This window comes from Notolepis coatsorum, assembly GCF_963971535.1.
Source record: "Notolepis coatsorum genome assembly, chromosome: 1".
In the NCBI taxonomy this organism is placed as follows: domain Eukaryota; kingdom Metazoa; phylum Chordata; class Actinopteri; order Aulopiformes; family Paralepididae; genus Notolepis; species Notolepis coatsorum.
The window spans coordinates 293881139-293903066 of NC_140165.1; the positions used below are offsets into that span (position 1 = coordinate 293881139).

Below are 21928 nucleotides of genomic sequence, written 5' to 3' on the forward strand. Positions count from 1 at the left end.
GCACACCTTTCTTGAGACTGGAAAGGCTTTGTGTTTTGAGTTTAGTTTTGTTGTCCTTTTATCTCTGGATCCCATCCCTCTTCCACTATTATCTAACCCTTAAGGAGGGAGGGAGCCACGTCACTTGCTCATGGGCTCTCCAAAGGTTGGTGTTTAAGAAGAGGAGAGCATTATTCTTTCACTTCCCCCACACAGATTTTGTAGCCAAGCTGTGAAGTGGACTGGCAGGCTTGTGATCACAAGCCCGCTTATCTAAGCGTATCTCTTTCAGGGGTATGTTTTCAATCTTTTTGTTTTCTCAGAATTATATTTTAGGGTTGGAATTAGTTTATAGGCGGTTTCACTGGAATTATTTAGCTAGGAAACAGTTTGGAACATATTTCCTGTCAACTATTGCATTAGCAAACATTGCAACAGGAAATGGAGTTTAGTTTAGAGTCTTACTGTTGTCACTGAAACCATATATTTCTTTCAATGGCCAGTTACCATTGTGGCATCATTAGAAATGTCAGACCTCAAAATTCTGAGATTGTGCTCAACGGGGATCTATTCCAACATAGGGGGAAATAGATGTTTTTTTTTATATTCAAATATTGTAATTCATACGTATGCTCTTAAATCAAATTAAATGAGCTTCGATGTGATGATTATGGTTTAATAGGAGAATGGGTAATACACCTCCAATCTTTTCTTTGAATACTGAAACAGGAAGCAGAGGAGTGGTGATGGTGTTGGGAGGTGGGTTACTGTCACCCAGTGATAAGCAGGCTGATGATCAAACGTCTATATCTCAAGGGAGGGCAGCGATGTTCTCAAGATGCCTGCTGCTCTTGGCTTTGACTATGCCAGTGGCTGAGAGGGAAGTGGTATAGCGGGGAGTCGTAGGAAAGAGTTTGATCCTAGGAAATGTGTAGTTCTAAAAGATTGAGAAGATTCTCATTGATTGCCCTGACTGGCTAACATTTCTGATGGATTAATGGAAGGAGAAATATTGTAGTATTGTCAGGTATGTTGATATGAAGCAACGGTGGGATGCATCATGCCGATATTCTCATTTGGGCCATTTTGCAAATGTCCATTAGGCAAAACAATTTCTTGAGCCATAGATTTACATGTTGGTATTTATGGGTCATATCCCTATACCTATAGATTATTGGGGGGGCTGATATCATAGATTTCAAATCAGTAAATCACAAACGACAAACATAATCATCTTAAGGCTGCTGCCTGGTGATAATGATCTATTCTATAATTTTACTTTACAGGGGCTGCAATAATAGTCTATATCAATATCGTCACACGGCCACAACACCTGTTACAGATGCACATTGTGTAAAGCGGTGAAATGGTGCAGTAATGGCATGACGTAGTAATCTACATGTCAAAGTTCTGTAATACTGCTAACGGTACATTTTGTGGACTTGAAGATGTGATGACAAAAGAAGATACTTTTATCAATTGGCATATAAATGCATTACTCTACGTTATACATATCCGCAGGGAGATCAGAGGTGCAGTAACCCTGGAGTGGCCTTGGCTCCAGTCACTCGCCGCTCACATCAGGCTTTCATCCTGCTGTCAGGACTGGGGATTGGTGTGGGTGTTCTGTTTTTTTGGTAATGGGTAGACTAGAGCATGGCACTAATACTGCTGGGGTTAGTGGTTTGATTCCCATTGGGGCCAACCCACTATAAACGTATGCACTCCAGGTATAAAAAGGAGATTTGGATGAAAGGGTCCACCTACGGAAACCCTTTAAAATACTATGTGGCGCCTCTTAACACTTTGAGTGCCAACAACGTTATATATGTCCTTAGTTCATGCCGACCGTTGAATGCCAGCGACGACATATAGCGTTTGTTTGTCGTTTTCATATTTCATCAATCTAGTCTCACGTTAGTGCTTCAACCTCTCTCTGAGCTCCATTGGGAAAATACCGCCCCCTATCGTCTCTCCCTGTTGTACTGCACCCCATTGGATTAGACTGATGGGTGGGGGAAAATCCAGTTTCCTCATTTTACTTAGAATAGAATAGAATAGATCTTTATTTGTCATTGTTGGTACAACGACATTTGTTAGGAACATCACCACTGGCATACAACATAAGATATAACATGTGCAAAATAATAATGTCAATAATAATAGTAATATAGTAATAAAGTATCAATGTCCCAATGTCCCAATATATAACATACCATCATTGTCCCAAGTGCATTTAGTGCTTGTGCAAATAAATTAATAAATATAAATATTTCAGTCCAGTGAGTTGATGGAAGGAGGGGGGGGGGGAGGGGCGTTGACTTGCAAGGGATGAAGTATTGTATAGTGCAGCAATGCAAGTCCGGTTCACAGTTATTGTTGTAATGTGGGAGTGGGAGTTATGTCACCGGGGGTGGGATGCGGGGGGGGGCAAGTTGATGTTCGTCGTTGAGCAGCCTGACAGCCCGTGGGTAGAGGCTGTTGGTCAGTCTGCTGGTTCCGGACTGGATGGATCTGTACCTTCGACCAGAGGGCAGCAGTTGAAAGGGATGGTTTGCTGGGTGGTACTGGTCTAGTAAGATGTTATTTATACGCCGTAGGCAGCGGGAGGTAAAGACTGTGGAGATATCTGGGAGGCTAGCTCCAGTGATCCTCCTCGCAGCCTTGACCACTCTGTGGAGGGCCTCCTTCTCTGCCCTGGTGCAGCCAGTAAACCACACCAGTAGTCCGTACGTGAGTACACTCTCTACTGCGCAGTGGTAGAAGTTGGCCATCAGTCCCTGTGGGAGTTTAGCCCATTTAAGCTTCCTAAGATAGAAAAGGCGCTGCTGTGCTTTGCCCACAGCAGAGGCAATGCTGACCCCCCAGGACAGGTCATCATTATCCGGCAAGCCAGCCGAAGAGATTCAAGTCTTCGCCGACCCTCAGAACTGCGTGGAATCTGTATTTCCAGTAGCCAGCGCTGAATCAATAAACGCGATCGATATTTGGAATGGCGATCAGGAATTGGAATAATCTTTTTGGAGAACATCTGATCTGAGGTAAGGAATCTATTTTACCAGTCTTAGGATAATCGGATCTGTTTTCACAGAGATATCAGCGTGTGCCATATGTGTGTGTCCGCTGATCAGGAAATGAGGGAATAGATTTTTCAGCTCGATTCTCTAGCGTGCATAAGTACACATGTACTATCGATAATCTAGCGTTTATTTGAAAACGATTCATAAATAGGCCGAAAAATTGCAACGTTTTCTGTGTATTCCACTAAAGGGCTATTATCGCGTCTTTCTCTGGAATTACTAGAAATCTCAAACTATACTCTTATTCAAAACGGTATAAAACGGAAATGTACAGATGAAAAAAACAATCTGTTTCGTACATGTTGACTGCAAGCAAGTCATTGATAAGCGACTGGTGTATTAGACCCATAGCCATAATTTAAGATATAGTTTAAGCGTTCGCAAATATCCCCGTCCTCCCATTGATTAAATCGCTGGCCTACAAGCCCTAATTTGGTCATATCCGGCCGGCTCTGAATGTGTTAAAGGAACACACCAACATTTTGGGAAATTGGCTTGTCTTCTTCAGAGCGAGACAAGAAGATAGATACCAGTTTCCTCTCTGTGCGTTTAGTAGAAAGCGATCTGGCTGCACGTTAGCCTAGCTTAGCACAATGAATGGAAGCGGATATGGCCGGTTAGCCTAGGCATTGTCCAACTAACACCTCTCCCGATGGCTAACCGGCACTGTCTGCTTCCATTCATTGTGCTAAGCTAGGCTAACGGCCAGATAGCTTTCTACTGAACGCACAGAGAGGAAACTGGTATCTATCTTCTTGTCTATCTCTGGAGAAGATGGTAAGCTAATTTCCCAATGTTGGCGTGTTCCTTTTTTATTTTATTTTTTTTAACTTTTATTTATAGCATTTTCAGCTTTTTCTGGCCACGCAGGACCGAGAGAGAGAGAACGGGAGGAGAGGTAGGGAAGACGTGCGGCAAATGGTCGCCGGGACTGGGAAACGAACCCGGGACGACCGCTTTCGTGACTCAGCGCGCTATGTGGTGTGCTACTGGAGTCCCCCCGGCGTGATCCTTTAAGGTCAAACTGTTCCCCGGGTGTTTAAAAGAATCTTGATACGATGATGTGCGCCGTTGTGTAAGTGCTACGTGCAACTTTAAAAGTAGCCTGACTACTACAGGATTTTAAATGAACTCTCCAAGTGTTCAGAATTGAATATACAGATGCATACTTAAGATATTAAATGCATACTAAGAGATGGGCACTAAAAGGGAATTGAGGTCCCTTTGCTCTAAGCATCTGCCACAATATCACTTAAAAGTTGTGTGTAGTTGTACCATCGCTATGCGGTGCTCGTTCACAGCACTGATTTGGTGGCATTAGTCTGTACCTGTGTAGACTCTTATAGACCGGTGCCCTGAGGGCCCCGCAAAAAAAATTCATCTACAAAAAAAGTTTATGCTAATAATTGTATAATGATACTTTAATGGTGCGGCAGAGCAGTCGTCTGGTGATCTGAAGTTTCCAGGTTTGATCCCGGCAGCGTGTCGACGTGTCCTTGAGCAAGACACTGAGCCCCTAATTGCTCAGGATGTGTCGAATGCAGAGGAATAATTTCCTCTCAGGAAGAATAAAATGTGAGTCATTATAAACTGCTCCCCCCCCCCCCCCTCCAAATACAGTCAGTAGCATGGGTGGAAAGTAGCCAAGGGACTTTAGACTTTATGTTTTAGAGGCAATTATCTTTTTACTCACAATTACATTTATTTATGGGTTTACAACTAAAAGACTTTTGCATTCAAGACATGCCATCAATTCATAAAAATAGTGCTTTTTTATTCTAAACGGTAGATAGCATTGGGTATTTCATCTCCATTCCATTTCATTCATTTCATTACAGCATTGGGCTGTAATTAACACAACACATTGGATTCATTGCCCGCCGATGACATGCAACCTCATCATCGAGTTTCGATAGCTCTAAATGAATGCATTCAAAATGGTTCAGAGTTTTGGGATATAATGTGAGATTCTGTGCAAAGCAAAATATATCGTCATTGTTTCTCCAAATGGCCTCCTTATTCCACCACTGGTCAGTGGCAAGTATACACTATACTTGAGATTCTCATTTAACTGATTGTGATTTAAATAGAAAGCATAAGCACTGTCCCGCTATTAATTGTGATCTTATTTGCCCCCAATTTCAACTAAGCATCCTATGCACTGATAAAATCAAGGAAAAAAGATCCAAGCTCAATAGCTACTTGTTCACATACCTTTTACAATATTTTAAATACCTTTTATTGCCCGTTGGCGTCATAGAGATTAGAGTTGCAAGAGGGACTCTTTCCTACAATGTGGATGTACAATTGATTTGATGGCTGACCAATGTCCACCTCCTGTTACTATAACTGAAATACCATGCCCTCCTAATACCATTCCTCAGCTTATACCGGATCGTTTCCAGGGGTAACTGTACATTTACTCAAGCACTGTAAAAGTATATTTTTTATTGTTAGGTACCAGTGCAGTGCCCGTTCGGAACGGCTCAATTGCTTGGCCCCTTGGTATTGCTGCTTGCAGAGTCCTCGAGAACCGCTGATCCAATCAACTTCACACTGCACTCCCATGGGTCCTCGGCAATACACCCACCAAATGTGAAGTCGATCGGATGAATTGTTCTCAGCGAAGGACCGATTCAGATGTTAGATTTGTACTGTACTTGAGTATTTTAGTTTTAAGTAACTTATGCTTTTGCTCTACTATATTTCAAAGCAAATAAGATCAGATAAAATAAGATAAGATGTGATATTCCTTTATTGATCCCCTTTGGGAAATGTGGGTGTCCTACCAGCATGGGGGAGTGGAGGTACAGGTATGGGCAGTGTAATAGAAGAAAGACATAAATATAGGCAATACAAATAAACACTACAATTAGCTCTGAATATAACAATATGAAAACAATTAACATTATACACAAGGTGCAGGTGATGGTTTGTACCCTAACTTGCATGATATGTGTCATACGTTATAGTCTGTGTGGGTTTCAGAGTCACTTAGTGGCCAGACATTCCTAATAGTCCTCGAGTTCTGCAGCTGTTATGGAGCCTAATGGCCACTGGCACGAAGGACCGGCCGAGACGGTTGGTGGAGTGCGGGGTATGACTGAACATGCTCCACATCTTGGCTAGCTCCTTGTGGAGGGGTTCTCCTCCTCTATGCCAACACCTCTAGTTTGACCAGCTCGACCACCACCGTGCTAGCCTTCCTCACCAGCTTGTGCAGTTTGTTAGTGTACCTTGATTGTAGCCCCCCCAGCGGCAAAAAAGAGGACGCTAGCTACTACAGACTGGTAAAATGACTATTTCTATAGCAGCAGTCTATTGCACACATTGAAGGATCAGAGTCTCCTCAGGAAGAACAGCCTGTGCTCTGTCCTTTCTTGTAGAGAGCCTCTGCGTTGTCCGACCAGTCTAATTTGACCATCTTCACCTCATCCCCTCGGATGGTTGATGTGAGGGGGGGGGGGGGGTCTTCTTGCCTCTCTGGTAGTCCACCACCAGCTCCTTGATCTTGCTGATGTTGTGGTTGGAGGTGGTTGCTGTCGCTCCGCCCTACAAAGCTCTCCACCAGGGCCCTGTACTCGTCCTCTTTCTCGTCTGAGAACTTCTGTAGGTGGCACCCACTCGAGTTATGTCAGAAGTCGGAGGGTGAACAGGAAGGGTTGCAGCACAGTTCCCTGGGGGACGCCGGTGTTGCTCACCAGTACATCTGACATATCATGGTCTGTTGGTGAGGTAGTCAGTGATCCAGGCCACCAGGCCATGCTCCAGCCTTCTCCACTAGCTGCAAACGCTGGATTGTGTTGAAGGTGCTGAAGAAGTCGAACAACATGATTCTCACTGAGCTGCATGCTCTCCAGGTGCATGTAGGCTCTGTGGAGCATGTAGATGTAGATGATGGCATCCTCCACCTCAATGTTTGCCTGGTATTCAAACTGCAGGGGGTCGAGGGAGTCACGCACCAGGGGCTTGAGGTGTTGCAGGACCAGGACCCGTCTCTCCCAAAGGTCTTCATGGCGTGTGACATCAGAGCAACTGGCCTGTAATCATTGAGGGCACTTGGGCTTCCCTTCTTGGACACTGGGACAATGCAGGATGTCTTCCAGAGCTGGGGCACCCTATCCAGCCTCAGGGAGAGGTTGAAATGGTGCTGAAATGGTGCAGCCAGCTTCCCAGCTTATGCCGTGAGCACCCTAGGTTTGGTGTTGTCTGGTCCTCTGGCCTCGTTTACACTGATCTTGGAGAGCTGCCTCACCATTTGGCTGTTAGTGATGGTCAAGGGTGGGTGGGAGCCATGCTGCTGTCTCCAGAGGTAGTGTGCTGGTGACTGGGGTGATGGGGGGGGGGGGGGTTGTGTCGGTGGGGTGCTTGGGGGATGGGTGCCAGTGTTTTATTTTTCTCCTTTTTCTGTGATTTTTCTCCCCATCCCAATTTACCTCTCGTGCCAATTCTCCCTGTCCTGTCCTGACCGTTGCTCGCATATGCCCCCCACTGGCGATACATGTGGAGGCAGCCTGCCGCATCTTTTCACCTGCCAGCACGGACTCATTTGGCGAGGAGTAACGTGTAGGAGGCTCACACTGCCCCCGCCATTTTCCTGACTTTGCTGTGCAGGTGCCCCAACCGACCTGTAGGAGTCGCTGTTCACAATGACCAGACTACCACCCTTCGACTTCCCACCCGCTAACTCTGCCAATTGAGTTAGTATGACGGCGGCCCAAGCCGGAGGCAACGCCGACAGCCGGATTTGAACCCGGTGTCTCTTGCGTTGGTGACTAGCGCAATGTCCGCTGTGCCACCCAGCCACGGATGGGTGCCAGTGTTGAAGGGTGGGGGAGGAGTGGCGAGAGGCTCCTCTGGTCAAACTTATTGAAAAACAACTTAAACTCGTTTGCACGCTCCACGGGGACACAGCTCCTGGGGGACGCAGCTCCAGGGGGGGGGGGGGGGCAGCTCCAGGGGGACACAGCTCCTGGGGGACGCAGCTCCAGGGGGACGCAGCTCCAGGGGGGGGGGCAGCTCCAGGGGGACACAGCTCCAGGGGGGACACAGCTCCAGGGGGACACAGTTCCAGGGGGACATAGCTCCAGAGGGGGACATAGCTCCAGGGGGACACAGCTCCAGGGGGACACAGCTCCAGGGGGGCGCAGCTCCAGGGGGACATAGCTCCAGGGTGACCCTCCACAGCCATGCCTTGCTGCTTAAACCCTGTGATCCTCCTGACACCCGCCCACACCTCTCTGGTGTTATTGGCCTGTAGCCTGCCCTCCAGTCTGTCTCTATAGCTGTCCTCTCTGGTTGCCTGTAGCCTGCCCTCCAGTCTGTCTCTATAGCTGTCCTCTCTGGTTGGCTGTAGCCTGCCCTCCAGTCTGTCTCTATAGCTGTCCTCTCTGGTTGGCTGTAGCCTCCCCTTCAGTCTGTCTCTATAGCTGTCCTCTCTGGTTGGCTGTAGCCTCCCCTCCAGTCTGTCTCTATAGCTGTCCTCTCTGGTTGGCTGTAGCCTGCCCTCCAGTCTGTCTCTATAGCTGTCCTCTCTGGTTGGCTGTAGCCTCCCCTTCAGTCTGTCTCTATAGCTGTCCTTGGCTGCTTTGAGCAATATATAAATAAATACTTTTGCTACTCACTGTCTCTATCGTTTCACCGCTGACTTGACCTGTGCACGTCTCTGCCCTGAATATACTGTATTCACTAACTAAGTCAATGATCTACACATACAAGGAATTTGGTTTGCCGCTTGCTTGCGCAAAGAAGACAAAACAACACATCAGGAATATAGAAATAGAGCATTCAAATTGAAAATGTATTTAAAAGTAAATGCTAAACAAGCGGATGTATAATACAAAAGCACTGTAGCAGGTATTGTGCAAACGCAATTTATGCAAATGACATGTCGTCAGCTTGTGACTGCAACTTGTTCCTGTTTGCGGACGACTCAGCCCTGCTGGTCTCTGACAAGAACATGTTACAGGTTGAAAAAGCCCTCAGCTCGGAACTAGGCAAAATCTGCATATGGCTCGCCGACAACAAACTATCATTACACATGGGCAAAACAGAGTCCATTCTCTTCGGTTCAAATAACAAACTCAGCAAGACCGACGGCTTCTCGGTTACAGTGGGTGACAATATTATCACAAGGAAAGATGAAATTACCTACCTGGGTTCCATCCTAGAGGCTAATCTTTCCTGTGACAAAATGGCATCCAATGTAATAAAAAAAAGTCAACCAACGAACGCGATTCTTGTACCGGATCTCCTCTCTGGTAAACAAGAATACCCTGAAGACTCTAGCAGGAGCACTCATTCAAGGGTACTACGACTATGCTTGCACCTCATGGTACCAAAGCACCTCAAAGGCACTAAAAAACAAATTACAAACATCTCAAAACAAGCTAGTCAGACTACTGCTTGACCTGACTCCTAGAACCCACCTCACCCCTGCCCACTTTGACAACCTAGGATGGCTTAGAGTAGACGACAGAGTACAGCAACTTGCAATGGGCCTGGTCTACAAGATACACTACGTGACCAAGGTACCCATGTACATGTCAAAATACTTCCCAAAGGTCAGTGAATCACAACACCAGAGGGAGCTCCACAAATCATGTAAAACCCAGATTCGGCTCAAACAAGGGACTAAACACGTTTCGCAATTATGCCACATCAATGTGGAACGCCCTACCCAAAGCTGTAAAGGAATGTGAATCACTACCCACTTTCAAAAACACTCAAAAAACACCTACGTGAGACTGCAATTCGAAACTGGCCCCTACAAATGTCCTAACCTAGTTGTACAGTAAATTACCAAGTAAGGATTTGTCAGTATTCCAATGTACAGTGTAAAATGTGTGTGTCCCCTACCCAACCCCCCCCCCCCCACCTCCAATGTACAGCCCTCACCCACCCACCCAACCCCACCCCACCCACCCAACCTCCTCCAATGTACAGTTTCTACGCCAAATGTATATACACTCTTTTTCTGGACACTTTTGTATCACAAACAGTACTGTATTTGCAAATCTGATATGTCATAAATGTATAGATGTAGCAGTACTGTCTATCTGTATGTCATGTATGTCATATATGTTATGATGAATTGAAAATGGGGGACCCTGATGTAAACAAGACGAAAGTCTTTCTCTGGTCTGCATCCCCTTAACAATTGTATGTATTGAGCTGTACTGTACTGTACCCATTCTGCAATCTGTTAATAAACTTTTCAATCAATCAATCAAGGGTCAACGCGCATGAAGCCGCACAGACCCATGGCGCTACCTGTGCATCCGTGGGCTAGAGAAGCCCTGCAGATCACTCTCTGTGAGTGGCCATTCATAGCCCGCGGCCAGCAGTCCTGCACGCTATGTGGGAAAAATACAATGTGGGAAGTGTCACTGTATATAATATACAGCAATAGGAGCGTAATAAATATGATTTAGTATTTGCAGGGGTGCAAAGAATATATTTGCTGTATATAGAGCCTGTTCAATACGTTCTTTGTAAGGGGCACGTCACCAAAAATATTGTGCTGATTTATTTTGCACATAATCTCAACATGCATCCAAACAGTTTTGCACACATTTGTTTAGTTTGAATATGAGCCATGGGTGTGGTGGTCTCATCTGGGACATTGAATCCTTGTGTGGTGTCAATTACAGCTCAATGAAATGATGAGGTAGCAGTCCCTATAAGACGAGGTATTGCTATGTCTTACATCTACATCATTGCATGATGCTGTAATTAACACAACACAAGGATTCACGGCTCTTCCAGGGCTCCACAAGCATCTCCACCGTCTTCTGAGCATATGGCTCTAGGTTGTTCTGGCTGCAACAGGATACCAGCTGCTCAACCTCCCGTCTGTATGCAGACTCATTGCCTGTGAGATTCTGAAGGTACAATAAATAAAAAATAAATCACAAATATGAACTCCATACCTGGTGATTGTAATGCTGCTTCGGAAAGAGTTTTCTGTAAATAAGGTTATATCCACCATCCAGTAATTCTCGGCAAGGTTGGCAAAGCACACTATTGAACTATGGAATGAGTTCAGGTGTGCTTTGAGATTTTGGAAAATACTACAACCAAACAAAATCAAACCAAAGGAACATAGGAGGGGGGAAAAAGCAACCAGTATTACAGTTTAAAAGCAGATTTGAAGAGGTGTGTTTGTGAATGTGTTTTTGAATGAACCCATTTAGACTTAAAACGCCTGCTGCTAATGCATTATATAGCCTCTATATACACACACATGTGTTTCCCGGTTGCAATGGGTTAAAAGTCAATTGAATGCGTAATGACCTTAAAGTCTAACTTATTGTGCAAGTTCAAGCAGTCAACATTTTGCAGTGCCTTAGAAATCCTTTTTGTTTGTTTTGTTAGAAACTGTTTGAAGAAGGCAATAAAGCAGGAAACATACTGGCTTGGTCTATTGAGCAGAGGGAAGCACTGAGCGCAATTCCAGCCGTTAGAACAGAGAAGAATGATTTATTGTCTGATTCCAATGACATAAACAAGAGATTTAAGGATTTGTATGCAGGCCTATACTCGTCGGAATCACAGGTGGACCAGCAGGAGATACAGGAATTCTTAACTCCTCTCTCTCTCACCACCTTGTCGGAGGACCAGAATTGCTGGACATGCTGATTACTAAGGAGGAGATCATAGAGGTTATTTCAGGTAAAGCCTCAGGTGCAGATGGCTTCATGGCAAAGTTCTACTAGCTGTATGCTGAGGAGCTGGTGTATTGTGAGGGGAGCATCCCTTCATCACTGCCTGAGGCCTGTATTTCTCTAATATTAAAGACTGGCAAGGATCTGCTGGAATGCAAGAATTACAGACTAATTAGCCTGACAGGGTAAAATTATTTCCAGGATTTTAGCAGTGCAGCTTGACAAGGGGATAGATCCTGTGGCTACATTGATAATAATAATACACTTTATTTGTATAGCACCTTTCATACAAGACTTGCTGCTCAAAGTGCTTCACAGCAGTAAAATAGACATAACGTGCATTAAATAGATGGAGCAAAAGTCAAAATCTGCAGGTAATAATACAAATATTCACTCCTTTGTTTTATTTCTTTTTATACTTTATTGTGTCAATGAAGTCACTACATTTAGGTGTAGTATATGTACATACATACACACACATATACACAGATACATACACACATCCATACATACATGTATGCGTACATACACACATACTGTGCATACGTACATACATATACATACATAAATGTACATACGTATATTTAGAAACTTGACACTGTTTTTATTTTTTGTATCCACCCATACAAGAAGAAAAGGGATTTGAATTGTCATATGTGTAGGCCTACAGTTTAAAACCTGAGTCTTCCCCTTTAGATGGTCATAAAAACACATTCATTTTGAGATTTGTCTGTTTAGATTGCCTTTTATGACCCACAGTTTAAACTGTAGGCCTACGCAGTCTTTAGTCCCTGTTTGATACAATAGAATAGCTCTCATTTACAATACAATAATCAGTGTTGAGTGCAAAGTGGCAGGATGCATTAAAATAGCAACATAAACAATAAAATAGCTATAATTTCAATCCAATAATCACAGTGTGGATGTAATGAGTGTAAAGTGATATAATCTATTAAAACGCTCTGGTGAAGAGATATATTTTTAGCGTACTTTTGAAAATATTTGAAAATGTCCATAGGTAAAGTGTTCCATAGCTTTGGTGCATAGTTAGCAATGGCTGCATCCCTGATTTTCTTTTGGCTGAAACTTCAATAAACCAGTAGTAGATGATCGTAATGTTCTTGATGGCACATACAGTAGTTGACAAGATAATTGGCAATGTAACTGCCTGTTCCATTTAGGGCTTTGTCTATAAGGAGGAGGATCTTAATGTCCAATTCTAAATGTTACCGGAAGCCAGTGCAGAGTAGCTAAAACTGGACTACTATGCTCTCTCCTTTTTGTTCTAGTTAATGCTGTAGCTGCAGTGTTTTGAATGAGCTGAGTTTTTTTATTTTTATTTTTTACGGGAGGTCAGTAAGGAGTGCATTACAGTAGTCAAGTCTGCTTGAAATAAAGGCAAGGGTCAGTTTTACAGCGTCCTTTTGATTTATATATGGTCGTACTTTAGCTATTTTTCTAAGATGGAAGAATTATGTTTTTGTCATCTTGTTGATGTGGGACTTAAAGCTTAGATCTGAGTCTATGAAGACTAATTTATATCATGTGGTGTTCCCGAAATGAGTCATTCCCTTCAGCAGCCCTCTCTGGATGCAGAGAAGGCCTTCAACAGGGTGTAGTGGCAATATTTGTTCTCCACCTTGGAGGCGTTTGGTTTCAGCTCAAAGTGTATTTGCTGGATTAAGTACCTATATATCAAGCCCAGGGTTTCAGTTATAACAAATTGTGTTATTTCACAGCCTTTCGAGCTACATGAGGCAAGTGCCAAGGCTGCCCGGCGAGCCCTTTACTCTTTGCGCTAGCACTGTAACCGCTGGCAGCTATCCGTAGAGACCCTGATTTCCCTAGTAAGATAGACCGTACTGTCCACAAGCTTATGCTTTATGCTGATGAAGCTCTGGTCTTTGTAACTGAACCACAATGTTCCCTTCCTGCAATTACTTTTTTAAATTATTATAATTTCTATAAAACTATTAACCTATTTTCTAAAATATTTGGATATAAAATAAATTGGGTCAAATCATAATTGCTTTCTTTAAGCCCATATTGTCCTAGCACCCTATTCCACTGACTTTAAATAGCCATGGTCTGGTGTTGAATACCTAGGTATTACATTTCCTGCATTGTTGCCTAACCTTATTAGGGTTAATTTTTTACCTCTACTAGATACATTTAAGACCTATAGATTGGTGGTCTCTCTCTCGCTCTCTCTGGTAGAGCCAGTGTGCTAAAAATGATCTGCATCTCTAAATGTAATACATTTTTGCAAGCGCTCCAAATTAAGATTCCACTTAAATATGTTACATTATTATGTAACACATTTCTTTGGAATGATAAATACCCCAGACTAAAGCTGAGTAGGCTGCAAGGCCAGTAGATCAATGTCGATTGGGTCTTAGACAGATAATGCATTGGACCCTGTCACCCGAGAGAGCCCCCCCCCCCCCACCATGGTTTGACCTCGAGAGCTCACTGTTTAACACGCTCACCCCCATGCATTATATTTCCCTTAAACTCTCGCAAGATGCACAAACTAATCCTATTCTCTTACACATGCAGTGGGTGTGGAAGAGTGATGTTTTTGTTCAATCTCAATCCTCACCTCCACCTGTTAACCTTGGTGTGGCTAAACCCTAAGCTATGCATAGGGGACTGGCCATGGGTTGATAAGGGGATCACAGTGCTTGGGAACCTCTATGAAGTCGGTGCACTCAAACCCTTTCATCTGGATCTAAGGTCCCCATATGGCCAACCACAGCATAATTTTTGGGAAATATTTACAGCATAGACACTCAACACCTCCCCCTAGTGTAGGCTTGCTGGCACAATTAATGGAGATGAGGCCTCGCTCTACTATCAGACTCTTCTGAATATTTCAGACAAGGACTCATCCAATCTTAGGCTAACTTTGGGAGATATATCTTAATGTATCATTCACAGAGGGGGTGGTGGAGCAGGATTCTGCATAACTTTAAAAAGATGTCCAGGGAACTCAAAACCCGAAGCATTCAATTCAATTATGTTGAATATGATTCATTGGACCCCATCCAAATTGCATAGGGTAAAATTAACTCAAATGAACCCTGACATGCTGGAGATGCCAAAATGATGAGGGTACATTGGTCCATATACTGTGGACAATACATGTCCCAAAGTCCAACAGTTTTGGTAGGAGATTCATGAAATAATTTAGCAAGTTATTGGATGCAATGTCCCTTTCTCCCCTAGCCTATATATCCTGGGCGATCCTGCATCTTTGACAGACTTCCCATCGTGTGACACAGAATGGGTACAGACAGGATTAATGCTTGGCCCCGTGAACTTGTTCTTTTAAAATGGAAATCATCTTCCGCCTCCGCTGTGAACCTGTGGTACCCCCAGCTGGGGAGACTAGCTGTGAACCTGTGGTACCCCCAGCTGGAGAACTAGCTGTGAACCTGTGGTATTTGAAACAATCTGCCTCTTCCACACAGGGTGTATCTGTACATCGAGAAGCTACCATGAGCTAATTGGAGCTAGTTGGAGCTAATTTTCCATGAGCAGTTCATGACTCGAGGAAAGCGTTTGTCCTGGCTTTTAGTTCAAACTTAAAGCTGCTATCTATAACATTGTAAAATTTATATTTTGTTTGAATTCCGTGTAGTTTCCGGTTTCCGACAAAGACACTGGCTTTAATTGGTACGCCATTCTTTGTGTCTTTGTCTTCTAGGTGTCCCCAGTTCAACAGAAAGGACCCATTGGAGGTTTACCCGGTTTCCCTGGAGCCATGGTGCAGCCCCTCACATCCCTACCTCCAGGAGCACCTCCTTTTATCCCCACTGGATTTGACCCTACAAAGATGCCTCCAGGTAAGACGCGAGAGAGAGAGTTCAAGCACCAACAGGGTTCCCACGGTACCTGGAAAACATTGAAAACATGGGATTAATTTTTTCATTTTCCAGGTATGGAAAGGCATGGAAACTGAGCAAAAGTGACCAATTACATGGAAATAGAAAGAGTTGTCCTGGAAAATTTTATTGGATGATGTGTAATACAATTTAACTATTGAGCACAGAATTAACATGATGTAGAGCATGCTCTTGGCATCCTATATGGTATATTGGATGTTGGAATTTGATGCAGGCAACTTGGTGAGCCAAGGGAGCCTTGGCATCTACAGTGAAACTTGAGTGAAACTTCTTATGCAAGTTTATCCTCAAATGTAAGTAGCTGTGTTTTAACTGTGTGGTAAACCTGGGTTTATCAACGTTGGTTAGTAAGCAGTGCAATCTTGCTAACTTGCTAGCCAAGATTGCGTTCGTCACCAACGCCGGAGATGCTGGATTCGCGTGTTCGAATCCAGCTCCCGGCGTTGTCACCAGCTTGGCTGGCCGTTCACACTAAATTAGAGGGTGGGAAAGCTGGCGGGTTTGGACAGCGACCCCTACAGTTCGGTCGGGGCGCCTGCTCAGCGAAGGTAGGATCCGGAGAGAGGTAGTGCGGCCTCCCACACGTTACACTCTCCCAGTGAGAATCTGCGCGGCCAGGCTGGAAAGCATGTGACAGTCTCCGGTCTCTCGGACCAACAGTAGGGGAAAGTGCGCAACAACCAGGAAGGGTGGGATGGGAGAAAAATCGGAAAAAGAAGGAGGGGGAAAACGATTAAAAAAAGAAAAAAGAAGAAAAAAAAACTAGCTAGCCAATGTTAGCTCTCATAACGAGCCAGTTAGCCAGCGCCAGGTACAGTAGCTAGCCAACGTTAGCTCTCATAACGAGCCAGTTAGCCAGCGCCAGGTACAGTAGCTAGCCAACGTTAGCTCTCATAACGAGCCAGTTAGCCAGCGCCAGGTACAGTAGCTACCAACGTTAGCTCTCATAACGAGGCAGTTAGCCAGCGCCAGGTACAGTAGCTACCAACGTTAGCTCTCATAACGACCCAGTTAGCCAGCGCCAGGTACAGTAGCTACCAACGTTAGCTCTCATAACGATAGCCAGTTAGCCAGCGCCGGGTACAGTAGCTAGCCAACGTTAGCTCTCATAACGAGCCAGTTAGCCAGGAAGAGAAGAGGCCGCGAAGATGGAAGAGGAGGATGACAGAGGAAAAGGGAGAACAGTGGAGAGGAGTTGAGAAGAGTAGGAAGAGAAGACAGGAGCGGACACGAGGGGAGGTGTAGAGAGAAGAGGACAGGATGAGATAGGAGAGGAGTGGAAGAGAGAACATATATCAATCCCAGTGCTCATGTGTTCCAGTTCAATAAATTGTTGTTCATCTACAGCTTGTTGCATTATTTCATGCATTGATATTATCAATGACATAATCTCTAAGCATTTACAATGTAGACTTGACTGGCACATCTTTTAAATCAAGTAAGTAGTCGGGTGTCCTAGGGGGTTGTGTGTGTGAGGGGGAGGGGGGCGCGGATGAGGGCGGAAAACTTCAGGGGCCTATAGATCATCACTTAATATGGTACCTGGAAAATCAGGAGGTAGTATGGAAACAAATTTCAAGGCAAGTGTGGGAACCCTGACCAACTAAGAGGAGAATGTGAATCGTCCAAGAGCGCGAGGAAACGAGAGTCTCGCACAAGACAAGGAGGCATTACCGCTATTATGATTGTGCTACTGATTGTTATTATTAAACCTCATTCTTCTCAGAACTAATGTTAGAATGAAGTAGCCTGATGAAAAGAGGGTTTTTTGGCAAATAGAAAGTTACAAGCTTGTGTGATCGATCACTGAGTGAGTTCTCTGGAAGATTTACTACTTGAAGATGTGGAAGGTCTGGTGTGATGTGGTGTGAAGGAAAGAGGAAATTGTGAAGGGTTGTGGCTGGGCGGTTGTGGCTGGGAGCCAGCTCACAGAACCAATCTAGGGTGTTACAAGACAAATGGCCTAAAGAGGGAGACATTTTATATGTTTGCAAGAATGGAAAATTGTTTGACAGTAAACAAGTTAAAGCGCAAACCAAACACATAACTGTAGTAATCACTAGGGTTGGGTACCGTTCACATTTGAACCGATACCGGTTCCTGGAATTCCGTATCGGTACCCAGCGGTACCTTTTTCCGGTACTTAACTCTCTCTGTAATAACTAAAAAAAATTCTTTAGAACATTTTGTTATTTATTGTTATAACACCACACAAAAGAAATTGCATGTATTATGTTTAAAAAAAATTATATCAATGTGGATTGGGCGTTCCGAACTTGCTGTTCTACCACATAAGCCTTAGACAGATAACGCATTGGACCCTGCCACCCGATTTGACAAAGTTTGCTCAAAATGAACCCTTTGCGGTTAGGAAGTACTAGTATATTAAAAAATATTTGTATCACCAGGAACTTCCCAGCATGCTTTGTTCTGAACTGGACGTGTCGGTGCTTCTGTTCTCGTTTTCCAGGCTTTCCTCCCGCCGCCGCAGCGAGTGGCAAACCTAAAGAGGAGCTGTCCCGCGATGCAGCAAACGGCGCGTTGTCGGATTCGGGCAGCGACAACCGGCTGGGCTCACCGGGAGCCCCGGTGATGAGCCCGCCCGGCCCGGGAGCACTGCAGGGTCCCAGGCCCGGCGTGCAGCACTCTCCCGGCATGCAGCACCCTCCCGGCATGCAGCACCCTCCCGGCATGCAGCCCATGCAGCACCCTCACGGCATGCAGCACCCTCACGGCATGCAGCATCCTCCCGGGATGCCGAACCCTCACCTACGTCCTTTCCTCCCGCCTCCCAACATGCCACACATGCCCCCTCACATGATGGCCGGGGGCCCAATGTTCCCGCCCGACCGCTTCAGGATGCCCATGCAGTTCCCCCCCCGGGGGTTCCCTTTCCCCCAGCGGCATCCCATGGGGCCGGAGGGCATGGACAACCGGGAAGGGAGGCCAGGGTTCGGGAACGGGAGGCCAGGGTTCGGGGGGCCGTACCAAAGAGGCAGGTGGTGAGAGGCGGCTCGTCGGGGAGAGTCGGAGGAGCCACTGTGATAAGACTGTTTTGAACTGTGTCTTGGAAGAACATGCCTGGTTTGCAAAGACTGTTGGGATGCAGAAGTCAAGGCTCTCTAAGCCTCGGGGTCCCCAGCCTCTACTTGGGTTAAGGTCTGGCCCAGAGACCTGAATCGCCACCAAATAACTTTTTTGTTTTTCAGTCTCTCAAGTGATAAACTGAAACAGCCAATAGAAGTACTTTTTTTTCCTGATGTCTGCCAGAGGAGGCTGTTGATGTAAATACTGTTTATGGCTTATAGCTGTTCAATATAATTTTGTATATTTGAGGTCTTGTTTAGTTTTACGTTTCGCTCTGTCACTTCGGTAAGTAGGCCCTAGTCGGGGGAAAAAAGTAAACCTGTCAAATGTTTATGGTTGCTCTTTAACACATTGTTCATTAACACATTTTGTGTTTATAAAATATTGGAGTGAAAACCTATTACTTCATAACTTTGGCATTTAAGTTTGTTTTAAGTAATAAAAAAAAATATTTTCGTACAAAGAAATTTTTCATTCATCCTGTCATCATGAGGGGAAAATGCATTTTATTTGAATCAGTTGACACGGATGAACAGATCCCACATCCTACCAGTAGAGGGTAGTGTGACATCTGTTACCACGAGAACAACTTTTTTTTTTTTTTTTTTTAACTGTTGCACCATGGGGTATCTGCCTGTTCTCACCCTATGATTATAATTCTAGGTCTCACCTAGTGAAATCATGAGTCATAAAATAACAAATTAAAAAGGACAGATGTGATGTTGAGCTGCCTGTAACTACAAGGGTTACACAGCCAGCTCAATACCCTGCATTGCTTTGGGTTAAGCATTGAATGTTACTTTGCAGTCTACTCGCATCTTAATGATCAACATGTCACTGTCCCATTTCTTATCCAGTACATAATCTGCATGATTAGGATATCTGGTATAATTATCTTTTCTTGTAAACTTTTAATAGGCTAATAAAAGTTAATCCTCATTCACATATTTTGTGTACACATTGATAAATAAATGTTTATCTTGTGTTATAAACCTGTTGTTTCTGTTGTTGATAATGCCTGTGTGTGTGTGTGGGGGGGGGGGGTTGATTGATTGATTGATTGAAAACTTTATTAACAGATTGCAGAATAGGTACAATACAGTACGGCTCAAGTTAAGGGGATGCAGACCAGAGAAAGACTTTCGTCTTGTTTACATCAGGGTCCCCCATTTTCAATTCATAATGACATTAACACATCCACCGCCGGAAACGCTTTAAAGCGTTATTGCCCGCCATGCTTTGACCGCCAGACCTCGTTGTACAGCGTTATTGAGATTAATATTACATTTTTTCATAATTCATATATACACCCGCAACGCTGCAGCTGGACCCTAAAGGTGAAGGCAACGACGGCTCAATACCGCCACCTGGTGGATGGTCGGGTGAGTTACACTGGCAAACAGGATATGGGGGCTGTGCGTCGATTAAATTCATCCGGCCGTCAGATATCGTTGCAAGGCTCCCGACAGACACAATGTACATAATGGATCGCTTTCTAAACTTAATAATCGATATGATTTCGGCGTTTATTGCGACACAAACCGGAAATGGACCTAGGCGATCGACATCCTATACTTGGGATCTTTCACCGCCAGTCTCTTTGACGCACGGTAAGAGGACACTAACGTTATTTTCAGCCCAATTGTATATTTCTTTATTTACAAACCATCTGATCAATAAATCAACCCATACTACATAAAGCAGTTAGTGACGATCAAGGAATTATAAACGACCCCTCCCCCCCTTTCCTTCACGCATGATGAAGCATAACTATACAGATCATGTGCATTTTAATTTTTTAATATAGCGTGTCTAGGGAAGAAACGGCAATCGATAATTATGCGTTTAGGCCTATAACTCACGTTCTAGGAATTACTGCAGAAAACGATAAAAACATACTTATATTCTAGACGGTATTTTTGTATGAATGAAAAAGTATAACATTCCCACATCCTGAACGATAGATAATCGATGTTGAATGGGCCATAGTAATGTCAATATAGCAATACAATTTAAAAAGTTATAGCCCTGCAAAGAAAGTAATCATCTCCATAGGCTTTCAATGGTGGCAGACTGGGTACTTTGATGAGTACAATGGCTGGCAGTCAATGTGTTATTAATGACATACGCAACATACAGATATATAGCATGACATTTCTGACATACATGACATACAGGTATACAGTACTGTTACATTTGTGACATACAAGATATGCAAATATACAGTACTGTTGAACAGAGATCCTAACAGAAAATATATACATATACGAGGGGGAGGAAACTGTACATTAGGAGGGGGGGTTTGGACATTTACGGGGGCCACAGATATATATCATGACATTTATGACAATACATGACATACAGGTATACAGTACTGTTACATTTGTGACATACAAGATATGCAAATATACAGTACTGTTAAACAGAAATCCTATCAGATAATATATACATACGAGGGGGAGGAAACTGTACAGTAGGAGGGGGGGTTTGGACATTTACGGGGGCCAGTTTCAAATCGCAGCCTCCCGTAGGTGCTATTTGAGAGCGGTTTTGAAGGTGGGTAGGGATTCAATTTTTTTTTTACGGCTGTGTGTAGGGCGTTCCACATTGATGTGGCATAATTGCGAAACGTGTTTAGACCCTTGTTTGTGCCGAATCTGGGTTGAACATGATTGTGGAACTCCCTCTGGTGTTGTGGTCGTGGTATTCACTGACCTTTGGGAAGTATTTCGACATGTATGTAACATGGGTACCTTATAGCGGTGTAGTGTATCTTGTAGACCAGGCCCATTGCAAGTTGCTGTACCCTGTCGTCTACTCTAAGCCATCCTAGGTTGTCAAAGTGGGCAGGGGTGAGGTGGGTTTTAGGAGTAAGGTCAAGCAGTAGTCTGACCAGTTTGTTTTGTGATGTTTGTAATCTTGTTTTTAGCGCCTTTGAGGTGCAAGCATAGTCGTAGTACCCTTGAATGAGTGCTCCTGTTTAGTCTTCAGGGTATTCTTATTCTTATTACTTACTCAGGGTAGTAAGTAATGACATAATTTTAAGTAATTACACCAACAAATTATATCCGTAATGTTTAAGTTTACATACATTACAGATTGCAGAATGGGTACAATACAGTACGGCTCAATACACACAATACACACAAAACACACAATGCAGACCAGAGAAAGACGTTTGTCTTGTTTATGTGACGGATCATACTGG

General features: G+C 44.2%; 1 protein-coding gene across 1 annotated transcript in view; it reads left to right on the plus strand.

Moving 5' to 3' along the window:
• Positions 1-19650, plus strand: part of LOC311239814 (SR-related and CTD-associated factor 4-like) — an 88095-nt gene extending 68445 nt beyond the window's left edge. Inside the window, exons 17-18 of the mRNA XM_084328263.1 lie at positions 15435-15573; positions 18104-19650. Of these exons, the coding sequence (XP_084184389.1) occupies positions 15435-15573; positions 18104-18639 (675 nt within the window). The 3' untranslated portion in view covers positions 18640-19650. The remainder of the gene's footprint in view (positions 1-15434; positions 15574-18103) is intronic.
• The last annotated feature ends 2278 nt before the right edge of the window (positions 19651-21928 follow it).